The 21,187-nt window shown below is 37.4% G+C and overlaps 1 protein-coding gene across 2 annotated transcripts; it reads left to right on the forward strand.

Moving 5' to 3' along the window:
- Positions 1 to 710: 710 nt before the first annotated feature.
- On the forward strand, positions 711 to 20,912 carry ptprc (protein tyrosine phosphatase receptor type C). 2 transcript variants are annotated; one of them, XM_071486118.1, is made up of 29 exons: positions 711 to 1,029; positions 6,277 to 6,944; positions 7,077 to 7,202; positions 7,635 to 7,904; positions 8,015 to 8,248; positions 8,351 to 8,464; positions 8,760 to 8,894; positions 9,012 to 9,170; positions 9,703 to 9,852; positions 10,947 to 11,158; positions 11,261 to 11,321; positions 11,487 to 11,595; positions 11,828 to 11,865; positions 12,151 to 12,260; positions 12,527 to 12,617; positions 13,021 to 13,097; positions 13,308 to 13,344; positions 13,452 to 13,549; positions 13,720 to 13,845; positions 14,094 to 14,251; positions 14,963 to 15,098; positions 16,177 to 16,326; positions 16,744 to 16,834; positions 16,994 to 17,130; positions 17,353 to 17,487; positions 17,651 to 17,773; positions 17,887 to 18,035; positions 18,858 to 18,993; positions 20,011 to 20,912. In XM_071486118.1, exons 2-29 carry the CDS (start codon positions 6,842 to 6,844, stop codon positions 20,341 to 20,343), a joined length of 3,798 nt encoding a protein of 1,265 aa, XP_071342219.1. In that variant the 5' UTR covers positions 711 to 1,029; positions 6,277 to 6,841; the 3' UTR covers positions 20,344 to 20,912. The 2 variants fall into 2 exon arrangements, with proteins under 2 accessions (XP_071342219.1, XP_071342220.1); XM_071486119.1 differs by lacking the exons at positions 711 to 1,029; positions 6,277 to 6,944 and having other exon boundaries at positions 7,061 to 7,446.
- Positions 20,913 to 21,187: the final 275 nt, after the last annotated feature.

Raw genomic sequence — 21,187 nt, forward strand, 5'->3', positions numbered from 1 at the left:
AGGGCACGATGATCAAACACCACGCATGATCAATGACTTTGAAGAGATCTAACATCCTTTATAAATGTATTTCACACAGAATAAACAGCAGAAATGAAGAAATTCACTTCTGGAGCCAATGGCCACATGTTTTGTCTCTTCAGACTGCAAGAAAACAAAATATAGAGAACAAAGTTTATGAAAAGAAAGGCTTCATCTCTTTTCTTGCACATTGCAGTGCTAGCTTCTCATGTGTTTTGGCTACATGGCTAAACCTGTTCAGCTCAAAAGCAGGGAGGAGTCAGTGTGAAAGACGATAAACTCTAAGAAGTTTCACTACTGTATGTTTCGTGTCTCAGATGTAAAATTTCTCATGAGGAGTCTGATTTTGAACAGTCTAAGAGAAATTAATCAGACAGAAGACTTTAACCTGCAAGCCTCAATGTGTGTCAACATCACCGTTTTCTTTCATTTCTGTGTCAGTTGATATACTATTCATTTGAAAAAAAGTCACGTATTAAGGATTCATCCAAAAGCCTAATGTATCAGTCACAACCCCTCAATTAAAAAGCCTCACTCTAAAGCTTAGCTTCACTGACAGAGAGTTTTCACACTTGTGCAAAAGCAAGTGTAGATTAGATGAGAGACTTCCTGTTCTTGGTGGCGTAGCTGAAATGAAGCTTCCTGCCACTAAACGTTAAGGTGAAGGCAGGCTCTTTTCGTGTGACATCACTCCCACTTGCTTGACTTGAAACCAGAGGCGAACAAGTCTAGGGTTTGGGGAACAAGTCCAGGAAGCTGCGTCAACCGATAAGACAAAAAACATATGAAGCACAAAATAAGACAACGTTTAGACTTATTTCTCTCTTAGAATTTAGTTAGGGTTTGGAAATACAGCTTCAATTTGGCGTGCAAATATCTGCCTGTTGGTTCTCACTAGGACTATACTGTATGGTGTGTGGCCGTACACACCCTAACTCCTGGACATGGCAGGTCTCCGTGGTCTCAAGGTCCTGCTGCTCTGGGCTGGGATCATTGGTTTTGGCACATGTAAGTAACCATCTACAACATTATCGGGGTGGCCTTCTTTATGAAGGCAATGCAAGGAGGAAGTGGTATTTAATGAAGCTGTGTCTTTGCATCTGTTATCTAAAAGACTTCAAGAAGTAAAAGAAAAATCTGTAAACGTGGCAAAACATGAATGATAGCCAACTAAATTTGACGAGGTGTCTTATTCTAAACTCCTAACTTAACTGTTTTTGAAGTTGTAGCATATGGTTGTTGAGGGTTTGATCGTGTTTATGAGAAAAGGTGAAATACTTTCCATGAGATAGAGACATGAATCCGTCAGTAGAAAAGCTTGACAATTTGCTTTTTTTTTTTTTTTTTTGAAAACCGGAGAACATCACCACTCTTTAATCGTATTCATTTAAAGTAAAAACTGAGGGCAGAAACGACAAAACTACAGTACATCATGTCTTTGAGTTGTGTCTCTGTTTGTGCAACTTTGCGTTTCTTAAACTTTCCAAACCCAAGAACACAAGACAGTACAAGCACATACTTGTGATATGAGAAACCCGAAAGTGACAGGTTTGTGAGCCCCTTTGGCAAAAGAATAAACAGTTATGTTCAATCAAAGATTGCCGTTAATAAGTAGTGCCTCCTTTTAACAGTACGCTTTCATTTGGTAAAAAGCTATGGGAATTTTTGCAATCATGTTTCTGTTCTGCTTCAACATCGCGTGTGTCTGTGTGTGAGACTGTGTGTGTGTGTGTGTGTGAGACTGTGTGTGTGTGTGTGTGTGTGTGTGCGTATGTGTGTGTGTTTGTGTAAGTGCCTATATGTGGGTGAGTGGGGGGGTAGGGAGGGATGTCTGTCAGAGATGAGAGAATTTTTTTGGGGTGTGTCCCTGCAAACTCCTCAGTTCAACCCTTATGGCTGTGGGTGCTGTATATGATACACATGCTACACGTGTGTGTGTGTGTGTGTGTGTGTGTGTGTGTGTGCATGTGCTAAGTCAGACCCAGTTATTGCCTCTAGCATCACTCAGAGTTCTGCTACTGTTCAACACATCAAGTTTTCTGCTATTTTCAGCTTAGATGTCTGCACACGAGTTGAAATAAACCCTTCACTCTATTTATTTCACTCTGTCGTCTTTATCAGTCAGGGTCAGTATCATTGTCATTTGTCTCCAACATACAGAATTTCTCAGGTATTGTGTGTAGTGAGTCATCATGGTACACCGCAACAACAGACGTTTGTTATCTATGCATCCTCTTTCCATTGATCAACCTTTATTTTCTATAATTAAAACTGTGATTAGTGTCCCAAAAGCACAAATATTTTCTAATAGCAATGAGTTTCAAATCATTTTAAATTCACTTACTTCCTCCAGTGGTAGATAGTAACTAAGTACATTTACCCAAGTACTGTAGTACCGCCTTGATGTACTTTACTTTAGTATTGTAGTTGTATGGTAGATTATACTTATACTCCACCACATTTCAGAGGAAAATATTTTACATTTTCTAGTTACTTTTCAGATTAAGACTTTAAAAACTTTCAGTCACCATTTCAAATGTGATCCATTTTTTTATATCACTAAATTAAACCAACTAACAGAAAATAAAAACACTTAGTCAGCTGCACCTTGTTAACCACTCAATATTTACATGTAAAATCATCAGTAATAATTTTCAAGTAGTATCACATTTAACAATAAAGAGAGCTTTTCGCCTGAATACTAGGTACTTTTATACTTAAGGTAAATGTTGCTGGTGATACTTATGTAATTTTATTTGAATACATACACAAATATTTTTAATGCAAGACCTTCACTTGTAGTGTAGTATTTTCAGAGGATGTTATGGCTACTTTTAACTGACTAAAGACTACTTCTTCCACCACTGTACATAACATATGCTAGCATTTAAATTATGTAGTTATTTTAACATATAACCTATCACTAAGAGGGATACCTGTGTAGATGGGGTGACATTTATTAATACAATGAAAATTAATCATGTCTCTAGTGTAAAGAAAAATAATTTATTATTTAATTTTTGTAATCAATCAACCAGGTAAAAGTCTCTTTGAGATTAAAATCACCTTGATTAAGTAAGACTTGACAAAGAGGATGGCGTTAAATAAAAATGTACCCTCTTTTTAAACTTACAATATGTATTTGATTCACAAGCAAGAAGAGTAAGATACTTTAGTCCCAACACACTTATTAGTCAGTGTTCAACTGAATTCAAAACACTGCTTAACTTGTTCTTTGTGATTTTTTTCCTTCTTGTTGTCAAACAGTTTGAACACACTTGGGGTCAGATCAACCCTAAAGATCATGTGAGCATTAGTTTAATTTACACAAATCGGGTTGGAGCTGCTGTGTCCCATTACAATAAAGATTTTTAAAGCGTGCTTTAGCTGCAGTAGGACAGAGTTGTGTGATCGAAAAGTTGACCACTTCCGCGTTCCATTCTGAGATGCCTTCATTTCCTGGCAGAGCAGAGCAGATTAACATGGGCCAAGCAGAGTGAGACGAAGCACAAGTAAATGACTTGAGAATGCGTGAAGAAAAGGGGAAGTGCATTATCTAAAATGAAGAAGTGAGGTCAGAAATGTTAAGCACGATGCACAGTTAAAGCAGTTTCTGGGAGGTAAGGGGAGAGTCCTTGTCACAAAGCAGGGGACAGTGCGGTGAATGCAAAATGAGAGAAGAAATGAAAAGACCAAAAACACTGATGGAGAGAAAACATGGGAGACATGAAATGTTAGACACGTAGATGGATTCAGGGACAGGGATCTGGGGGCATTTGAGCAACATTTGTCACTAAACTATAACTGTATCAGTGAGCACATGAATTTCTAACACCGGAAAAACTTGTGACCTTGAAGAGGCTGATGTAGCAGTGTGAATATCACACCTATGTTTCTTACTCTGCCCTGAAGACACAGTAAAAGAAAGTAGCTAAAGGACCAAGGAGGCTTCACTTAAAACTAGTTTAGCCATTTGAAAAATATGTAAAAACCTAAAAAAGAGCAGGGCTGTTTTTGATTTACTGAGCTAAATGTGGCTCAGACAAATGTAATAATGATACAATGACATTAGGGTTTGAATGAAGATTTCTCATGTCTGAATTAGTCACAGAGCACAATTGCATCTTTCAAACTGTTCATTGAAACAATTCAAATTAGTCACCACAAAACATAAGGAGGTTGCACAGGGTGGTAAAATGTCACTGCAGAGAGCATGCATCTACGCTCCATAGAGTGAAACGAGAACGCGCCGAACCACATCCTGACACTCATTGTTCGACTGTCCCCCAACACCTCTCCACTCGTCACTCAACTCTACCGTTTTAGAGAACAAATGGACTAAACAGCAAAGACCTGTTGACAGTAAATCAATTAAAATCAGAGACCTATAGCAAAACATAACCTTGATAATAAACTTGATTTACAGATTTTTTTTATTCCATTTCACTAACTTGGTAAAACTAATGTCATATCGGAATCCAGAACTTGAACAGCAAAAGACAATGCATTTATGAAGATGTAACTGAATTTTTGTTTATTTAACTGCAGACAACATAAAGCACAGATATCATTTTACAACAATTAATAACAATATAACAATATTTGGTGACTTTTGGTTCTTATTTATTTGCATTTCTAACAACTAAAAATGAGGATATAATAGAGAAAATCTAAGGTGAAAGTCCATTTGTGTTTCAGAATGAACCAGTGATATGTCCAAACTGAAACCATTTTATTAAGTATGGGGTTGTTCTAGGTTTTAGTGCAAGGCAGGAAATAGTGGTTTGCCTTCTGAAATAGCAAGTGTGGCTCTTCACCACACTGTCATAGCAACCAGGTTTGTACAGCACTGCCTCATACAGGCGACGGCAGATGAAACTGGTCGCCTTCCTATTTTTGACCTGATTATGATCCTGATCATTTTCCTTATTATTCATATACAGTTTACACTATTACAGTGTTATAATATACACTATTACAATATTATACATTAAGGATTTTAAAAAAACGAACAAACAAACAATTGTTATTATCTAATTTCTAATCATGCCACTAGCTGTGCTGTACATTGAGCCATACCTTCCCCTCGATCTCCCACTACGTCATTCTTTACGTTGTCTCATGTCTTCATAGCCACAGCAGCAAGGAGTGACAGATGCGTATATTCTCACTCTTTTTAAACAGTTTGACTGACATTTGTCTCCATTTAATTAACCTTTTTCAACCAAGGCTTTCATTGCAAACACAAAGAAAGAATTCCAAAGTAAACTTAACAGATTGATGAGTCAAATGAGATACAGGTGAAAATGACCTTCATGTAACGCAATATTTCCTAACATGACGTTTTCCCACAGTTACCCTCACCAACACACAGTTAATTATGTACCAAACTATGCACAAATATTCTTTCTTAAGTTAGTACTGTCAAGTTTATGTATATTAAATGTATTAGGTTATATACCAATGAATTGCTTGATCATAGAATGAACTGTATTTGCCTCCTGGTGTCTGAAATACCTGCAAAGTGAGTCTGAAAGTCAGATTTATAAACTGATGATGTGACTTGGTCCTTTCTTAACAGCTTTCCAGGTTGTTAGTTAAGTTGTACTGTTCTACCTTAGATCTGATGAAATGGTATTTGGATGCATGTAATAATTCTCATTTAGGGAAACCTTTAGCTCAAACACGAGGAGAGATAATAGGATATAGATGAGTCAAATTGTGCAAAGAACAGCTTGGTGCGGAAACAACTTTTTTGCATCGTAGGAAAAAGTAAGACACTGATTATCCAGCCAGTTAAACATAAATCCTGATCATTTCTATTTGTGGGTTCACTGCAATAGGAAAAAATCTATTTCAGCATGATGTTGTCTGGAAAATTTGGAAAAACTTGTTTCCATGTTGTCCGCTGGTTGATCCTGGTTTAGAGAAAGCTGTAGAGAGTTGAGGTCAGACTTGTCTTTCAATAGTCAGAGACTTCATCAATTCTGATTTAATAATAAATAATTTATGTATTTTTTTTATTGTTAAGTCAGTGATTAATTTATATATTGCCTCAAATTTACTCTGTGAAGCTAAGACAGGTTATTCTAACATATTCCAAAAGTTCCAACAATATAACAATATTATAGTATAGACTAGTACAATATTATACAATAATGATCCTGATAAGTTTCCTTTACATACAGTGTATAGACTGTTATAACAAAAAAGATGCAATGACTTACACATTTTTTTTCTCTTTTGTAATTCCAGGTCAACAACAAACAGGTGAGTGGCATTGCATAAGTTACCTAACATATATATATATAAAACATTTTAAGGTTATTCCAGCCACCGTTGCCATTAAGACTGGCAACCTTTAGATGACCTTACTGGTGTCATTGCAGTCCAAAGAGAGACACCATTAAGTCAAAAAACAGGAAATATTTGAACTCACAACTAATGCAATCTGATTTGTTTTCCACTAGCTGTTGAGTCCCACTGATCACATCCAAATGGACACTGTCTTACTTCCTCTGAGTATAGATCACTTCTTTCCCAATGCTACAGTAGCTTTTTTTTCATCACTCCTTTTCTTTTTTCACTTTTTAAACCAGATGTGTAGTGGACATTAATGAGGAGAAGGACAAATAAATAACAAGAAGAACATATAATGATGTAGGAACTAGTATTGTGATACTGTTCTTGCCCTGATTTTTTTTCTTGGAACGCAGATGTTTCATCCACCTTACCTCCACGCACCACAACCAATTCCACACCTTTGGTAACCAGCGTATCTGTCACCTCCTCACCTGCACTCACCGTGGCAGTTTCTGCCATGACTTCAAGCGCCCCATCAACTGCCCACCAAACTCCACTCAACTCGCCAACCCCAACCTCAGTCTCCTCTAACCAAACATACAATTCAGCTACCACTTCTGGTAACGTATTACAGTTTAATTAGCCATGTTAGTGCTACGTGATAAAATCCTGAAGCATCATGTCAGGTAAGACTGTTGGCAGAGAAGTATTTCTACCTGAAGGTGACCTCCAGCATGCTCTCCATCCTGCAGCCTCCACTCCCACCACCAAATCCAGCACTCAAACAAGCTCTCAAAACCAGACCTCACCTGCACCCACCCAGCCACCACTCAACACCACCACCGCCACCATCACCACAGTGACTCCTACTGCCCCAGGTTGGAATTTTCTCATTTATTATACAGGATTAGGACAGGATTGTTCTATTCATATGACTGTAGATGACGGACAATGACTGCTGTGGTAAGGTGTACAAGTAGATTGTGGGTACATGCTGTACGTGCAAGGTGCTTTGGAAAAGTGTTTCAAATTACTCATGTTGCATAATCATATATTAATGTTTTGTTTTACTCTTTTCAAATCTCCTTTAAATGCATCCTCCTGCACCCCCAGGTCAACAGTGTGAGTATCAGTTTGAAAGATAATCCACTTTACAGTTTTACAGTGTTTTCAAACACTGGTAGTAATTTCATTATTGTCCATTGTTTATGTTTCTCTTTTAGTTAATGATGAATGCAGTGAAAGTATGTTTTACAGTGTTTTTCACACTTAACTAAGACACTTTTTAATTATGTTGATGTTGTGCGCAGGTTCTTACACTGTAACACCCATCAAGTTTGGCCTCCAGATCGACATTACAAGCTCTACCCCTGGTAACTACATGATTAAGATTAATGAAGAAGGCCAACAAGACACTGGGAGAACAATCACCGTCCAGCGCTCCAATCAAAACTCATCGCATGAAATCAAACACCTGAAGCCCTGTACTGACTACGAGCATTCTGTGACATATCGTGATGGTGCTGGTGAAAACAAAACCTGTAGCCAGACTGAAAATAAAACTAGGACAACTGCAATAAGTGAGTAAAAATAATTTATATTGTTGTATTGCATCTTGCTTTCTTTTCATTTATGAAATGAGACTGTGTGTATAATGAGGAAACCTTTGTGCATCACTTGTGTATTTCAGGTAAAGATGACATTGAAGATGTCAGCTGCCTGCCTGGACATGTTTGTTACAGGAGTGATTGGGACATCAGCTCTTCACTGTCAACACCAAATAGAAATCCATCTGTGCGATGTGACAATAAAACATTCTGTGTCAAACCTGGTTACGATGACATTTGCTCAGATTTCACTACAAGCTTCACATCAGAAAACTGTTCAAAAGTTTCCTTTAGCCGCACCACAAACATCCCTGTTGGTATGTATAAGAGGGTCTGCCTTTATTTTATTTATGTGTGTGCTTTGGGCCTAATTTCATCATTTTTTATGTGTGTTCTATGTTTTTTCTATTTTTCCACAGATTTCTTAAATGCAAGTGAAATAAATCAGACTGTTTCCACTAAACTTCCTACAAAAATAGAAACAAAGTTACCTCCAAACTGTAAAGACCTCTCCATTAATTACACCTGCTGGGGTAAGTGGACAGACTACAAGTACAGACTTTGTGTGGCACCAATATTAATAAATGGATTTACTTGGAAATAGAATCAGTAATTTCCCATTTTACCTAAAACTGAAGTGATCTGAATTTTCTTTTGATGTAACAGATGAGACATTGTCTTGGTGAATCAGTTCAATGAAGAAGATTTGTTTCTATTTTTCTGAATGAGCTCAAATTTTGATCAAATCTAAAAGAGATCACTTCTCCTCAGCTCTGAGGTATAAATACTAGTTGTTGAAGAAATGCTGTCATCCTTGTGTCTCCTCAGAACATGGCAGAGTCAGTGAGTCTAAGCTGGTGTCTGAGCTGGAGCCTTTCACAGACTACAGCTGTATTGGTCAGATCAAGAACAACACTGACACCATAAATAAGACAACTGCTGTTCACGTCAGGATTGACTGTGGTACGTTGATGTTCACTTCACCTCAGTCCAATGAAAGTATCCTCAGATACTGTGGAGTGAATTACTGTGTAGCACCAGTACTCAGGTCTGTTACACATGTCTGATGTGTTCCAGCAGATTTTACAATCATCAACACAGAGAGCAGAGCAACCAATACATCCATTGCCTTGAGTTGGAACACAGACAGTGAGAAGTGTCAAGATGTTCTTCATGAACTTGAGAAGCTTTCATACGACTGCAGTTGTGATCCTTTTAACTCCCATCAGAGACACTGGAGTAAGTACAATTATTTAGATTAACTCCCTATTTTTTAAAACTCTCTTTTACTAAAATTCTCTTTTGGAAGTTGTTGGAGATCCTTTTACTTGTCAGTTTACCTAAATAGTAAAATATACTGTGGACATTTGAACCATTCATAGAACTACACTGCTCCAGACTAACTCTGCAGCGTGCTGAGTGTAATAAGATGAGATGATGTATTAAATCACAGTTTGGTGAAGTTTGAAGATGATTCACCAAATTAAGATGAAATATGATACAGAAATAACACTGGGATTGTGTCAAATCATTGGAATAAAAGTTTTCATTGTTCACATGTTAATTTTCTCAGTCTGCTTCTCTACTAGCACATCATGTATGCAATAGTTTCAGCTCACAGGACCAAAGCTGGAGATCTACCAGTGATGCATGGATGATATTAACTGATTGATTGATTGATTGATTGACTGATTGATTGATTGATTGATTGATTGATTGATTGATTGATTGATTGATTGATTGATTGATTGATTGATTGCCTTTGTTACAGCTACAGTTAACAAACAACCACCAGGAGGAACATGTCATATTACTGGATTGAAACCAGACACTGATTACACCTGTGAAATCCAACCCACCTACAACAACACCGAGAGAGATGCCAAACAAACTAAAGTGACACAAAGGACTGATGTTGGAGGTAAGTATTCAACAAAATGATTACAGCTGATTTTAGAATCTGACTCTACAATGCAGAAAGACTATTCTGACTATTTTCACTTCAAGTGTGTGCTGCACCTACAGAACATGTTAAATATCGAGTTAAGACACCTGTGTGGCAGTAAAAGTATCTGTATGAAACACTTTCTTAAGACCAAACAGCTTTGAAACTTTTTCTGTTGAAACTGTTTCTATATAATGTGAGAAACTGATACCATGTGACGTATGACTCTAAAAGGCCTTGTACAAGAAATATGGTCACTACGTGAATATTTGAACTTGGAACTTCAGCACAAGATTTAATGTAATTAATTATTAAGTTATTAATTAAGATAATTTTAAATGCATTTTAGAATTATAATTGTCATAAAAATTATAATGGATTTGTCTATTTGTCCTTTTAAACACTAATAAACAGAGATCATATTATTCCAGCATAGCAATACCAATATTCATTATGTAGAGGAAAATGTATCCATGACACACAAGACAGTTCAAGTTACTAATGAAGTAGGGCCCATGTACACAATATGTACCAGGAATACTGTGAAATTATAGACTTTAAACTCCAACATCAGTAGATATTCTCTGTGTTGTTCTGTGTGACGCTGTAGAAACCTACCAGCTTCAGTCAGTCCTGACCTGTTTGTTCATCATACTGAGCCTGGAGTGTGGAGCCAGAGTAGTTACTGACTTTCCTAGCACAAAAGCTTTACCAAGTGGTACTTTGATCATTTAAAAAACATCTAAGTTGATGAATTGAATAAGCGGCTGTGGTAAAGGATGAATTTCACAAAAGTTAAGCAAAAATAAATAAACATCAGCAAATTTGCCAAATGAGTAGTTTAATAAACAGCAGTTTTCTCATACTGTCTTTAAGAAATGAATTAAAAAAACTTCCCATCCACATGACAACAAATCATTAATATGAACAATAATATTGTTAATAATTGTTAAAATTAACAAAATTTATTTAGTTGTTGTTCAAGCAAATGAAAATATCACTTTCACTATGAGTATGTATGCATACATCGTTGAGCCTGAAGTTCAGTATTTTTCTTCACTTCCTTACAGTACCAGAAGTTATCCATCAAGAGCTGAAGACGGAGCAGCCAGAGCATAATGTGATTACAGTAAGCTGTTTTCATTCAGGAGAGTTCAATGGACCTGAAGGGAAATACAGAGCACGACTTCGAGTTGGTGGTGATATTGTGAAACAACATGAAAATAAAGTTTGCAAATTTGAATTCAAAGATCTGAGTTACTCTACGACCTACACAGTGGAGGTTTGTATTATCTTTTTTTTTTTCATAAGAATATTAACACTTTATTCTTCATATTCCTTCAAATGTTGTAAAAACAGATAAAGTGATTCTCTGTCTTTCCAGGTTGTTGCTTTCAATAAAAGATTTGAGAGCGAGCCCAAGACAAAGACAGTTACTACTTTCTGTAAGTGCTATTTTAATTAACGCCACAAATGATCTCATGTTGTTTAGTGAAATCATTTTACACACTTTGTTCTGACCTATTGTTCACACATCCACTTCTGTAGATTGTATTTAACATGAATGCCATCTCTTTGATATTCTTTTCTCATTATTATCATCTTTCCAGATAATGACAAAGCTGTCATTGGTTTTCTCATCTTCCTCATCGTCCTCACGTCTGTGGCTCTGCTCTTGGTCCTCTACAAGATCTACATTTTGAGGCGCAGAAAGTCCCTGTGAGAATCATTGTGGATCAGTTTGACTGTCACATTGCTTCTGCTTTTTGTTCGTTTATGTGAATGTTTGCTTTACACAAATAAAGTTAAAGTTTTCTTCTACTGATAACGCGATATCTTTTCATTTACAGTACAGGAATATTATTGCTGCATTTGAAATGCATTTTATACAGAGACATTATTACTCCATTCTATATTTCATATAATTCAAAATCTTTTCTTTTCTCTGCAGTGAGCTGAGTGAAAACATGATGCTCATTGCAACAGCAAGTGAGTAGATTTTAATAGCAGACTTTCCTTCCTGTTTTTATCTTTAATCAAGTGATTGAAGTTAGCTGCTGTTTTCAATTAATGATTTTTCTAATAATCAGATCACAGATATATTCCTTGTTAGATACTGCAGAAGCACATTTCAATAGACATAGTTTATAAAAACAGAGAAAAATATTCAGATATTTACAATAACCAGACTAATACTGATAATGTCAAACTGTCAAACAAGGCTTTGCAGAGTTTCCTGTTTGTGTCTAAAGTGTTTTTCGTTTGCTCCTGTAGATGATGAGGAGAACCTGCTGCCTGTCGAGCCAATCGCAGCAGAGCTCCTGCTGGAAGCCTACAAGAGGAAGCTTGCTGATGAGGGAAGACTTTTCCTGGCTGAGTTTCAGGTATTTTTATTTTTATTTTAAATTTATTTTGTGGGACATTATTTTTGTTGTGTTTTTCTTTATTGGACAGTTTACAATGAGGTGGCAGAGAAGGAGGTGACGTGTAATAAAAGTCTAAATCGGGACTTGAGCACAGGAGGCATAGGAGGCACAGGATGTGCATATGAGGGGCCTTGGCTGGTGACAGAGTTGCAAGAGTGGGACTGCAATAGTGCAATTGCTGTTTTTTCTCACTGGCAAATGACATCATTTGTTTCTGTTTTCAGAGCATCCCCAGAATTTTCTCGAGGTTCACGGTGAAAGAGGCCAAAAAGCCCTGCAATGTCTCCAAGAACCGCTACGTGGACATCTTGCCATGTGAGTGGGAGTGAATGAACTTTTTTTTTATATAAAAGAGATAAAAGCACTTAGCAGATGTGTGTAATTCTATCCACTGTTTGTTTTTAACATCACCATCCCTTAGTATAATAACAATGTAACTATGACACTGTAAATTTATCTTCCATCATGGGTTTTCCATACTCTATCTACTGTGGTTTTTTTATTATTTTATTAAATCTCTTGATGTTTTAAATCATTGTGATAAATGTTGCAAATAGAATTTTGATACACACACACACACATACACACACACACACACACACACACACACACACACACACACACACACACACACACACACACTGATTCATTTAGGGTGTTTGAAGGGAGTCATAGAAGTGTCGCCTGTAATGTTTCTTATTTTTCTGTCTTGAACCAGATGATTATAACCGCGTCCAGCTGACCACAGGAAATGGCGAGGCAGGATGTGACTACATCAACGCCAGCTTCATTGATGTACGTAAAACACCCAAATTTTTCCTATTAATGCTCCTGCTGCTGTATTCAAGAATAAAGATAAAATTGGACTTCAGATTGTGATGCAAATATGAAAAATACCATTAATAGCAAAAGCAGTCATATTAAAGGCAACTTTTGGGGCTAAATAGACACAAAGTTCGTGACCTTTTTCTGACGAGAAACACCTTGCTTGTTTTCCTACTGCAGGGCTACAAGGAAGCCAAAAAGTACATTGCAGCTCAAGGTAAAGTTGTGTCCTCATATTCTTTTATACCCTCTGTCAGTACGCTTGCATTCCTGTAGACACAAAGTGTGCATGGTTGTGTGTATATACTGTATATTGTGTTGCAGGGCCAAAGGATGAGACTGTGGGTGACTTCTGGAGGATGATCTGGGAGCAGCAGTCATCCATTATCGTCATGGTAACGCGCTGTGAAGAGGGAAACAGGGTAATTACAGCATTTTTAACTTTTTGTTGACATTGGTTATAATGTTTTATTGTTCGCTGTCTGCTTAAATGCGTTGTCTACATTTTTTACTTTTGGGTTAAAGTACTCGATTGCTGATTTGCAAATGTGGGTTTTCACTCACTGTCCCTCGTCTCATATTTGTGTCACAGGTCAAGTGTGCGCAGTATTGGCCATCTCCACACCGAGAGACAGAGATCTTTGAGGAGTTTATAGTGAAGCTGAACTCAGAGGACCACTGTCCAGATTACACCATCCGCCATCTCAGCCTAATCAACGTGAGTCTTCATTAAAAGGCTAAAAGATAAGATAGTGTAAAAGTATGTTTTTACTGCAGACCACCTGCACAACTTTGGTGTGTGCATGTGTCTGTGTGGTGAAAGCCAGCAAGTCCATCCATCTTCACCTCAACAGATAAACTGTACTTAATTAAATATTAATAGACCTGTGTATGTCTTTATATATGTATAGGTATGTATATATATATGTTTTTGTGCATGTTGCATAACCACCTATGTGTCTGCAGAAGAGGGAGAAGCACACAGAGAGGGAGGTGACCCACATCCAGTTCATGAGCTGGCCTGACCACGGCGTCCCAGGGGAGCCACACCTCCTCCTGAAACTGAGACGGCGTGTCAATGCTTTCAAGAATTTCTTCAGTGGCCCCATCGTCGTACACTGCAGGTATGCACAAGGTCCCACTGTAGGGTCGGCTGATGTTCACTCCAAAATATCAACGTGAACAACATTCACGCTGACTCCTCCCACCCTGGACACAAACTCTTTGAGACACTCCCCTCTGGCAGGAGGCTGCGGTCCTTCAGGACCAAAACCTCTCGCCACAAAAATATCTTCTTCCCATCTGCTATTAGCCTCATCAACAAGGCTAGAGAGCCCCACTGTTGCTGATCAATTGCACCAATCACCAGAAAAAAATCCTTGTATGTGAAAACATACTTGGCAATAAAACTGATTCTGATTCTGATTCTGATTCTGATTCTGATTCTGATTCTGATTCAGTGGTAGAAAGTAACAAAACACACTGACTTAACTACTGTACTCACATAACATTTTGAGGTGCTTCTACTTTAATTTTATTTACTTTATACTCAACTACATTTACCTGACAGATTAGTAAGGTTAGTATATACTTTTCATAGTAAGATTTTTTTTACACATTTTGAAAGATTAAAGCAGTGGTTGAAACAGGCCAGTTCAGGCCTGTTGTCACAATTTTTTAAATTAATTCAGATATAAAAGGGTCTGATTTCCCTTAGCCCTTTTTTGTGTGTCTTTGAATTTGCCCCTCATGGCTACAAGAGCTTCTTAAGTCTGAAAGAAATTAAAACGATGTCACCAGGTCATATTATCACAATGTCATTCTCTCATGTCTAGTGCTGGAGTGGGAAGGACAGGCACCTACATTGGCATTGATGCCATGATGGAGGGTCTGGAGGCAGAGGGCAGAGTGGACATCTACGGTTACGTAGTCAGACTCCGCAGACAGAGATGTCTTATGGTTCAAGTAGAGGTAAAATATCAATTTATTATCAGATCTTTGACGCTGTGTGTGTGCCTGCTTGAAAGTGTGTCTGATTAGGATCAGAGTGGAGTTTATTGGCCAAATATGTTGATACCTGCAAGGAATTAGACCCAGCTCTTTGTAGTTTTTAATGGCAGCGAGCATACAGGAAGAACAATAACATGAACATACAGGTAAACAAAGAAAAGAAAACCCAGACAAGGATAATATACAGCTATTATGTACAACAAATAGGTGGAAAAAATAGGAACAGAGATACCAATACTGTATATAGAGCTGAAATTGTTACTGCATACTGAATATACAAGATTGTTTTCTGGCTGGTGGCTACTACATAAAATACAATACAAACATCGCAAGAAGCAGACTGAAAGAAAGTACAGTAAAATTATATAAAAGGCCGAGCTAAACTGTTAAGGCCTTTATAAAATCAATAATTTGATGCCAGTTCAAAATGTAAGTATTAATTCATCAATTAAAGACAGAATGAGGAAATCGATTAATTAACTGGCCTTTTCTTTTTATTCTGAGTTTATTAAAGCAAATTTGATCAATTAATTTACATCAGCTTTTTTTTAATGTATCAATTTATTGATATTTTATAATGTCACACTGTGAATGTCTGAAATCATTTTGTTGGCATGTTTTAAGTAAAACCAGGCTGTATCTATTGTTAATGTGCAGCTGTTACACAATGCATTTTGAATGTGTCACACTTTGATTTAGTACAAATGTACAGTACATAATATGTGAATATTGCATGTTGTTTTAAAGAAACTGTACTGAGGCCTGACCATGATTTATCCGTTCATCAGTCTGATGACGTATGAAATGAATCTTGTGTCTGGTGGTTGTGGCGGCCGGTGCTCTCTAGTGCCTACCAGAGCAAAAATACTGTGGGCTGTGCACCGTACGAGCATGTGCACTGAGCACTGATGAGCTCAATAGAGCATTTACTGTTTCCTGCTTTAAACCAAATCCATTTACAAAGGATGACACAGAGATAACAAGCAGTTTGTCTTATGCATTCTTATTCTATCCCCGTGTATTGTGTATTAATACATAGGCCCAGTACATCCTGATTCACCAGGCTCTGGTGGAGCACAACCAGTTTGGAGAGACTGAGATTGCTCTGTCTGAGCTCCACAGCACACTGAGCACACTCAAACAGCAAAACCCAGGCAGTGAGCCCACTCTAATGGAGGACGAGTTTGAGGTATATCACTTTCTTGGTTATCTTATTATTTATAAATTGTTTCTTTATCTAAAAATAATTTCATTGTGGAGACTGAAGGAGCCATTTAAAATACATTTGATTATATTTGATGTCACCAAAGTAAACCGCTTTTATCTAACTGAATGGCTGATTTGCACCTAAAACCACGCATCAACATGTGTGGTAAGAGAATAGTGTATAAGGATGATAATCGTTCTCTGAGACAATAATATAAAACACCTAAATAGCACTGAACATCTTTTATCATCATTCAATTGTTTTAGTTTCCCATCCCTTTAATACATATTTAAAAACATCACCTGTCACCTCTTATTACTTAACAAAGGACAGAATTACAACCCTTAATATATTACTATGAATTACCTAATAATGAAAAATCTCTGTTCTGCAATTCAGCGACTGCCCTCCTTTAGAAACTGGAGGACATACAACACGGGGATCACAGAGGAAAACAAGAAGAAGAATCGCTCTTCATCTGTCATCCCATGTAAGTGTCAGCCCAACACAGGGAAAAATTATATTTCACAACACAGAATAACAGTTACAGTATATCAGTATATGTGCAGTATGTTTATATTCTGCACAACGCTCATATACCAGAGTAAATGTGTTCAATGTCACTCCAAATCACACCTGCCCCCCTTAGATGACTACAACCGAGTGTTGCTGAAGCTGGACGAAGGACACAGTCGTGATAGTGACCCTGATGAAGAAGATGAGGAAGAGTCATCAGATGAAGAGGACGAAGAATCCACTAAATACATCAATGCCTCCTACATTCATGTATGTTATTTTATTAACTATCTTATTAAGCACAAAACTAAGAGTGCTTTGTGTAATTGAATTGAAACTGTGTTCTTGTAGCAGGTCTTATCTCATTAACTCAAAATGTATTCCCATCTTTTATACAGTCAGTTGAACTGTAAACAGGTGTAATTCGATTTATCACATCTTATTTGTGCGAACTTTCCAACAATAGATGGATGTGTGTTCTTGCCCCCACAGGGCTACTGGGGCCCACGTGCCATCATCGCAGCGCAGACTCCACTGCCAGACTCCATGGCTGACTTCTGGTTGATGGTTTACCAGAAAAAACCATCTGCTATTGTCATGCTCTCTGACTGCAGTGAGGGAGATCAGGTAGCCACAGTACCATACATGCTGTTCTTACAGCACCATGCACATATAATGATATATAATAAAGCTGTACTGTATGGAACTTACATACAGAATACACTATAAAAATAAATTCTCTCAGTAGATAGAGTAAAGGGTAAATACACCTGTTTTCTTGTGTTCACAGGACTCCGACTGTGTGTACTGGGGTAAAGACAAGAAGACGTTTGGGGACTTTGAGGTGGAGGTTGTGAGCACAGACACCACCCCCGCTTTCATCAGCCGTAACATGCTAATCCGTCATGTCAAGGTAACACAAGAGCCACCTGCTCTGTTTCCATATTTTGTCAGTATCATCCTGTGACGTTACTGGTCATTTCAACATCACAAGCTGGTTTAACCCAACACCACTCCTGTCAACAGAGGAAAGACAGTCGCTCGGTGAAACAGTTCCAGTTCCTGAAGTGGGCGAACAAAGAGCTGCCAGAGAAACCTCAAGATCTCACAGACATGGTCAAGGAAATCAAGATGAGCTGCAACAGCAACTCACAGACTATCGTGGTCCACTGCAAGTAAGTAGCAGGGAACAACATGTATACAACAACAACAACATATCCAGTTCATTCATAAGAATGACCTGCCTGAGCTTCAAGGCAGATTCATGTTGTGAGGACAAAACTTCAAGCTATACAGAGGCATACCTTTCTGAAATCAAAGTACATAGAGACAAATACTGTTTTTATTTTAACCCCTAAAATTTGACAGAGCATGTTGGGTGATTCCATGTTTATTACAGTTGAACAAATCATCAATCATTTAAAAACCATTTACTTTATGAATTGAGGGTAAATATCTTACTTAAAATATGTTTAATAAGAGCAGCACCCAGTAGTTTGTAGTGTCACCTCATTACATATTTGATTATTGTATGGGTGGGGTTAACATGGAATTACACTCTAAGAATTACACACAGAAGAGGATACTCTTAAGAATCTTAGGAGTAAAAACTGTATATATATATATATATATATATATATGTACAGTAATAGTACAGTATATAGGCAGATGCATTTATAAAGCTACTGTACTTACAGCAAAGTGTAAGAGCAGGAACAGCAAAAACTAATTTTTTCAAAGCTCATTTTATGTGTGTGCAATCCTTCACATCTCCATGAGAAATTAATAACACCAATCTAATATATTAAAAAGAAAACCATTTTGGAACAGGGAATAAAGTATGTGGACATAAGTCAAATACAAGATGTCACTTTTAGCAGTTTGATAAATGCAGGCCCTCCACTGTATGCTAGGTTATGCTGCAGCCCACTATGACCTAGAAAAGGTGTAGTTAGAGGGATTTAACCTTTTTGTGTTTGTGTGCTCCCTCTCTTCAGCAATGGCTCGTCCCATACAGGAATTTTCTGTGCCCTGTGGAACCTGCTGGACAGCGCTAAGACTGAGAAGCTGGTGGATGTTTTCCAGGTGGTCAAAAACTTACGGAAACAGAGACAGAACATGCTCTCCAGCCTGGTAAGAAAGAGGAGCTCAGCATCTGCCACTATACATGGTTTCCATGCTCTAACTTCCAACACCGCCCTGAGTGAAAAGTATTATAGCACTTGTCTGTATATTATTGACAGATGATACTGTCATAATTGTTGTCATAATTAGATGAGAGGACTTTTTCATGTAACCCCTCGTATCTGTCTATTTTGGGTGTTTTTAGCAAGAGACAAAAGTTGAAATATTTTTTAATGTGGTGTTAATGTAATTTCAAGTGACCAGCACCACTCTTTAGCTTTATTCAAGCTCACTGTGTTGCTATAAAAAAAATCATCTCTCCACTTCAGTTTCATTTCTTTGCTTATCATTTTTTTTCTAAAGAATTAAAGATAAAGGCTTATGATTTTCTACATTTCTGTTATTGTCAACAAATCCTATGAACAGACCAAAACCAACAATGCAGTAGTTCATGATCCCCTGGTACTTTTTCACTTCCCTACCCTGGATGACCTAAGCCTATAAATTGCTACTTAAGATATAAATCTTTGAAAAACAAGTCATTTACATATACTTTCATTTTTAAAATCAGATAAATAAGCAGTACACTCAGAAAGAGACGTATGTAGCACATTTTTTCTGGACTGCTTTAGGCTTTAGGCTTCATGCTTCAGTGAGTTTACAGAAGCAGGGGAGCATATGTGTGATTCGTAATAAATTACAGTGTACACGTTGATCCTAATGAAGGAACAAGTCACCCAGTGAATCAGTGTGGCTCCATAGTTTCTGGTCAAACAATAGAGGGCTATGTCACAGAGGAATCAGCCATAGTATATCAGGGTTTGACTACGCAGATGTTACTAATAGTAGGCTCAGTACAGTGTTTGTTTCTTTTCACTTATCATTTAAAGGCGTTTTCTGGTGCTCATATTTATGTTAATTTAGGAAAATGTGTGAAAAAAAAAAGAAAGGTTCACTCTGATTAGAACCTACACCAATGTACCATGTCTTCATGTTTCCACTCAAATCTGTCTGTGTCTCTCACAGGAGCAGTACCAGTTCTTGTATGATGCTCTGGAGGGGGTCTTCCCTGTTCAGAATGGGGAAGTGAAAGCAGTACAAGCCTCTGCAGCTGACTCTGTCCAGATTGTCAATGAAACCAAAGCAGCAGGGCAGCCAGCTGAGGAAAAGGCTGAGCAGCCAGCCAGCACTGCCGGCACTACCAGCACTGAGCAGCAGGGGGCGGCAGAGAGCACCCCTCTGGTGGCTGATGGAGGGAGGGAAAACAACAAGGAAGAGCCTGAAAAGGAGTTCAGTGCTCCAACAGAGACAACACCACTGGAGGATACCAGCAACAGTCCCAAAGACACAGAGGTCTGAGAGGGGTGGCACGTGCATGGCTGTGCCTTTTACTTTTGGGAATAAGTGCTTCAGTTGAATGCTTTCTTTAATTTTTTTTTTTTTTTATGAATGTATAAACATTGTAAAGCTTTAATACAGTGTGGGTCTGTTTGAGACATGCTAAAGAATTTGATGTTTTATTGTCAATATCCAAAAATATGATTTAAACTAAGTTATAAATATTTTAATAGGTAATGTGTAAGGATGCAAACAATAATCTCTGTGAGCAAAGTTTACTAGAACTGCTGTCATCAAACTAGGGGCCTTGGATTTACTGTACACCGAGAGATGTCTAAGAACTAAATTTCAAATATACAGTACATTTTGTAAGTTGCTGTTTTGTAACCCACGATGAGTACATGTTGAGTTTCAGTTAGTTTATGTAATGTTTTACCTGCGAAATAAACAGATGCTATAGTTTTCATTCAAATAGGATATATACATATATATATGTATATATATGTGGTTTATCTGAATAATTTAGATGTTAAGTTCAAAAATTTGTCATGTGACATTGTTGTTTCATTAAAAGAGGCTTACAATAAGAATGTCATTTATGCAGAGAAGTTTTGTTTCTCATGATATATTACCTTTATATTAACTTTTGGATTTACTTCATATAAGTCATTGAGTGTTTGACTCTTAATGATTTTTTTTTCTCAACTTTAACTTTAATTGTTGCTTATTTAATTATGAATATTTATTGTCATAGAGAAATATGAGATCTGAGAGATCTGAAACCAAACTCATGTTTTCAGGGGCTGTGAAATAACAACATGTGTTGTGTATGTTACTTTCATGACTAAACTGGGTCTTAATATCA

This window comes from Trachinotus anak, unplaced genomic scaffold (genome assembly GCF_046630095.1).
Source record: "Trachinotus anak isolate AG129_WGS33_773 ecotype Australia unplaced genomic scaffold, CSIRO_AGI_Tana_v1 ptg000010l, whole genome shotgun sequence".
Taxonomy (NCBI): Eukaryota; Metazoa; Chordata; class Actinopteri; order Carangiformes; family Carangidae; genus Trachinotus; species Trachinotus anak.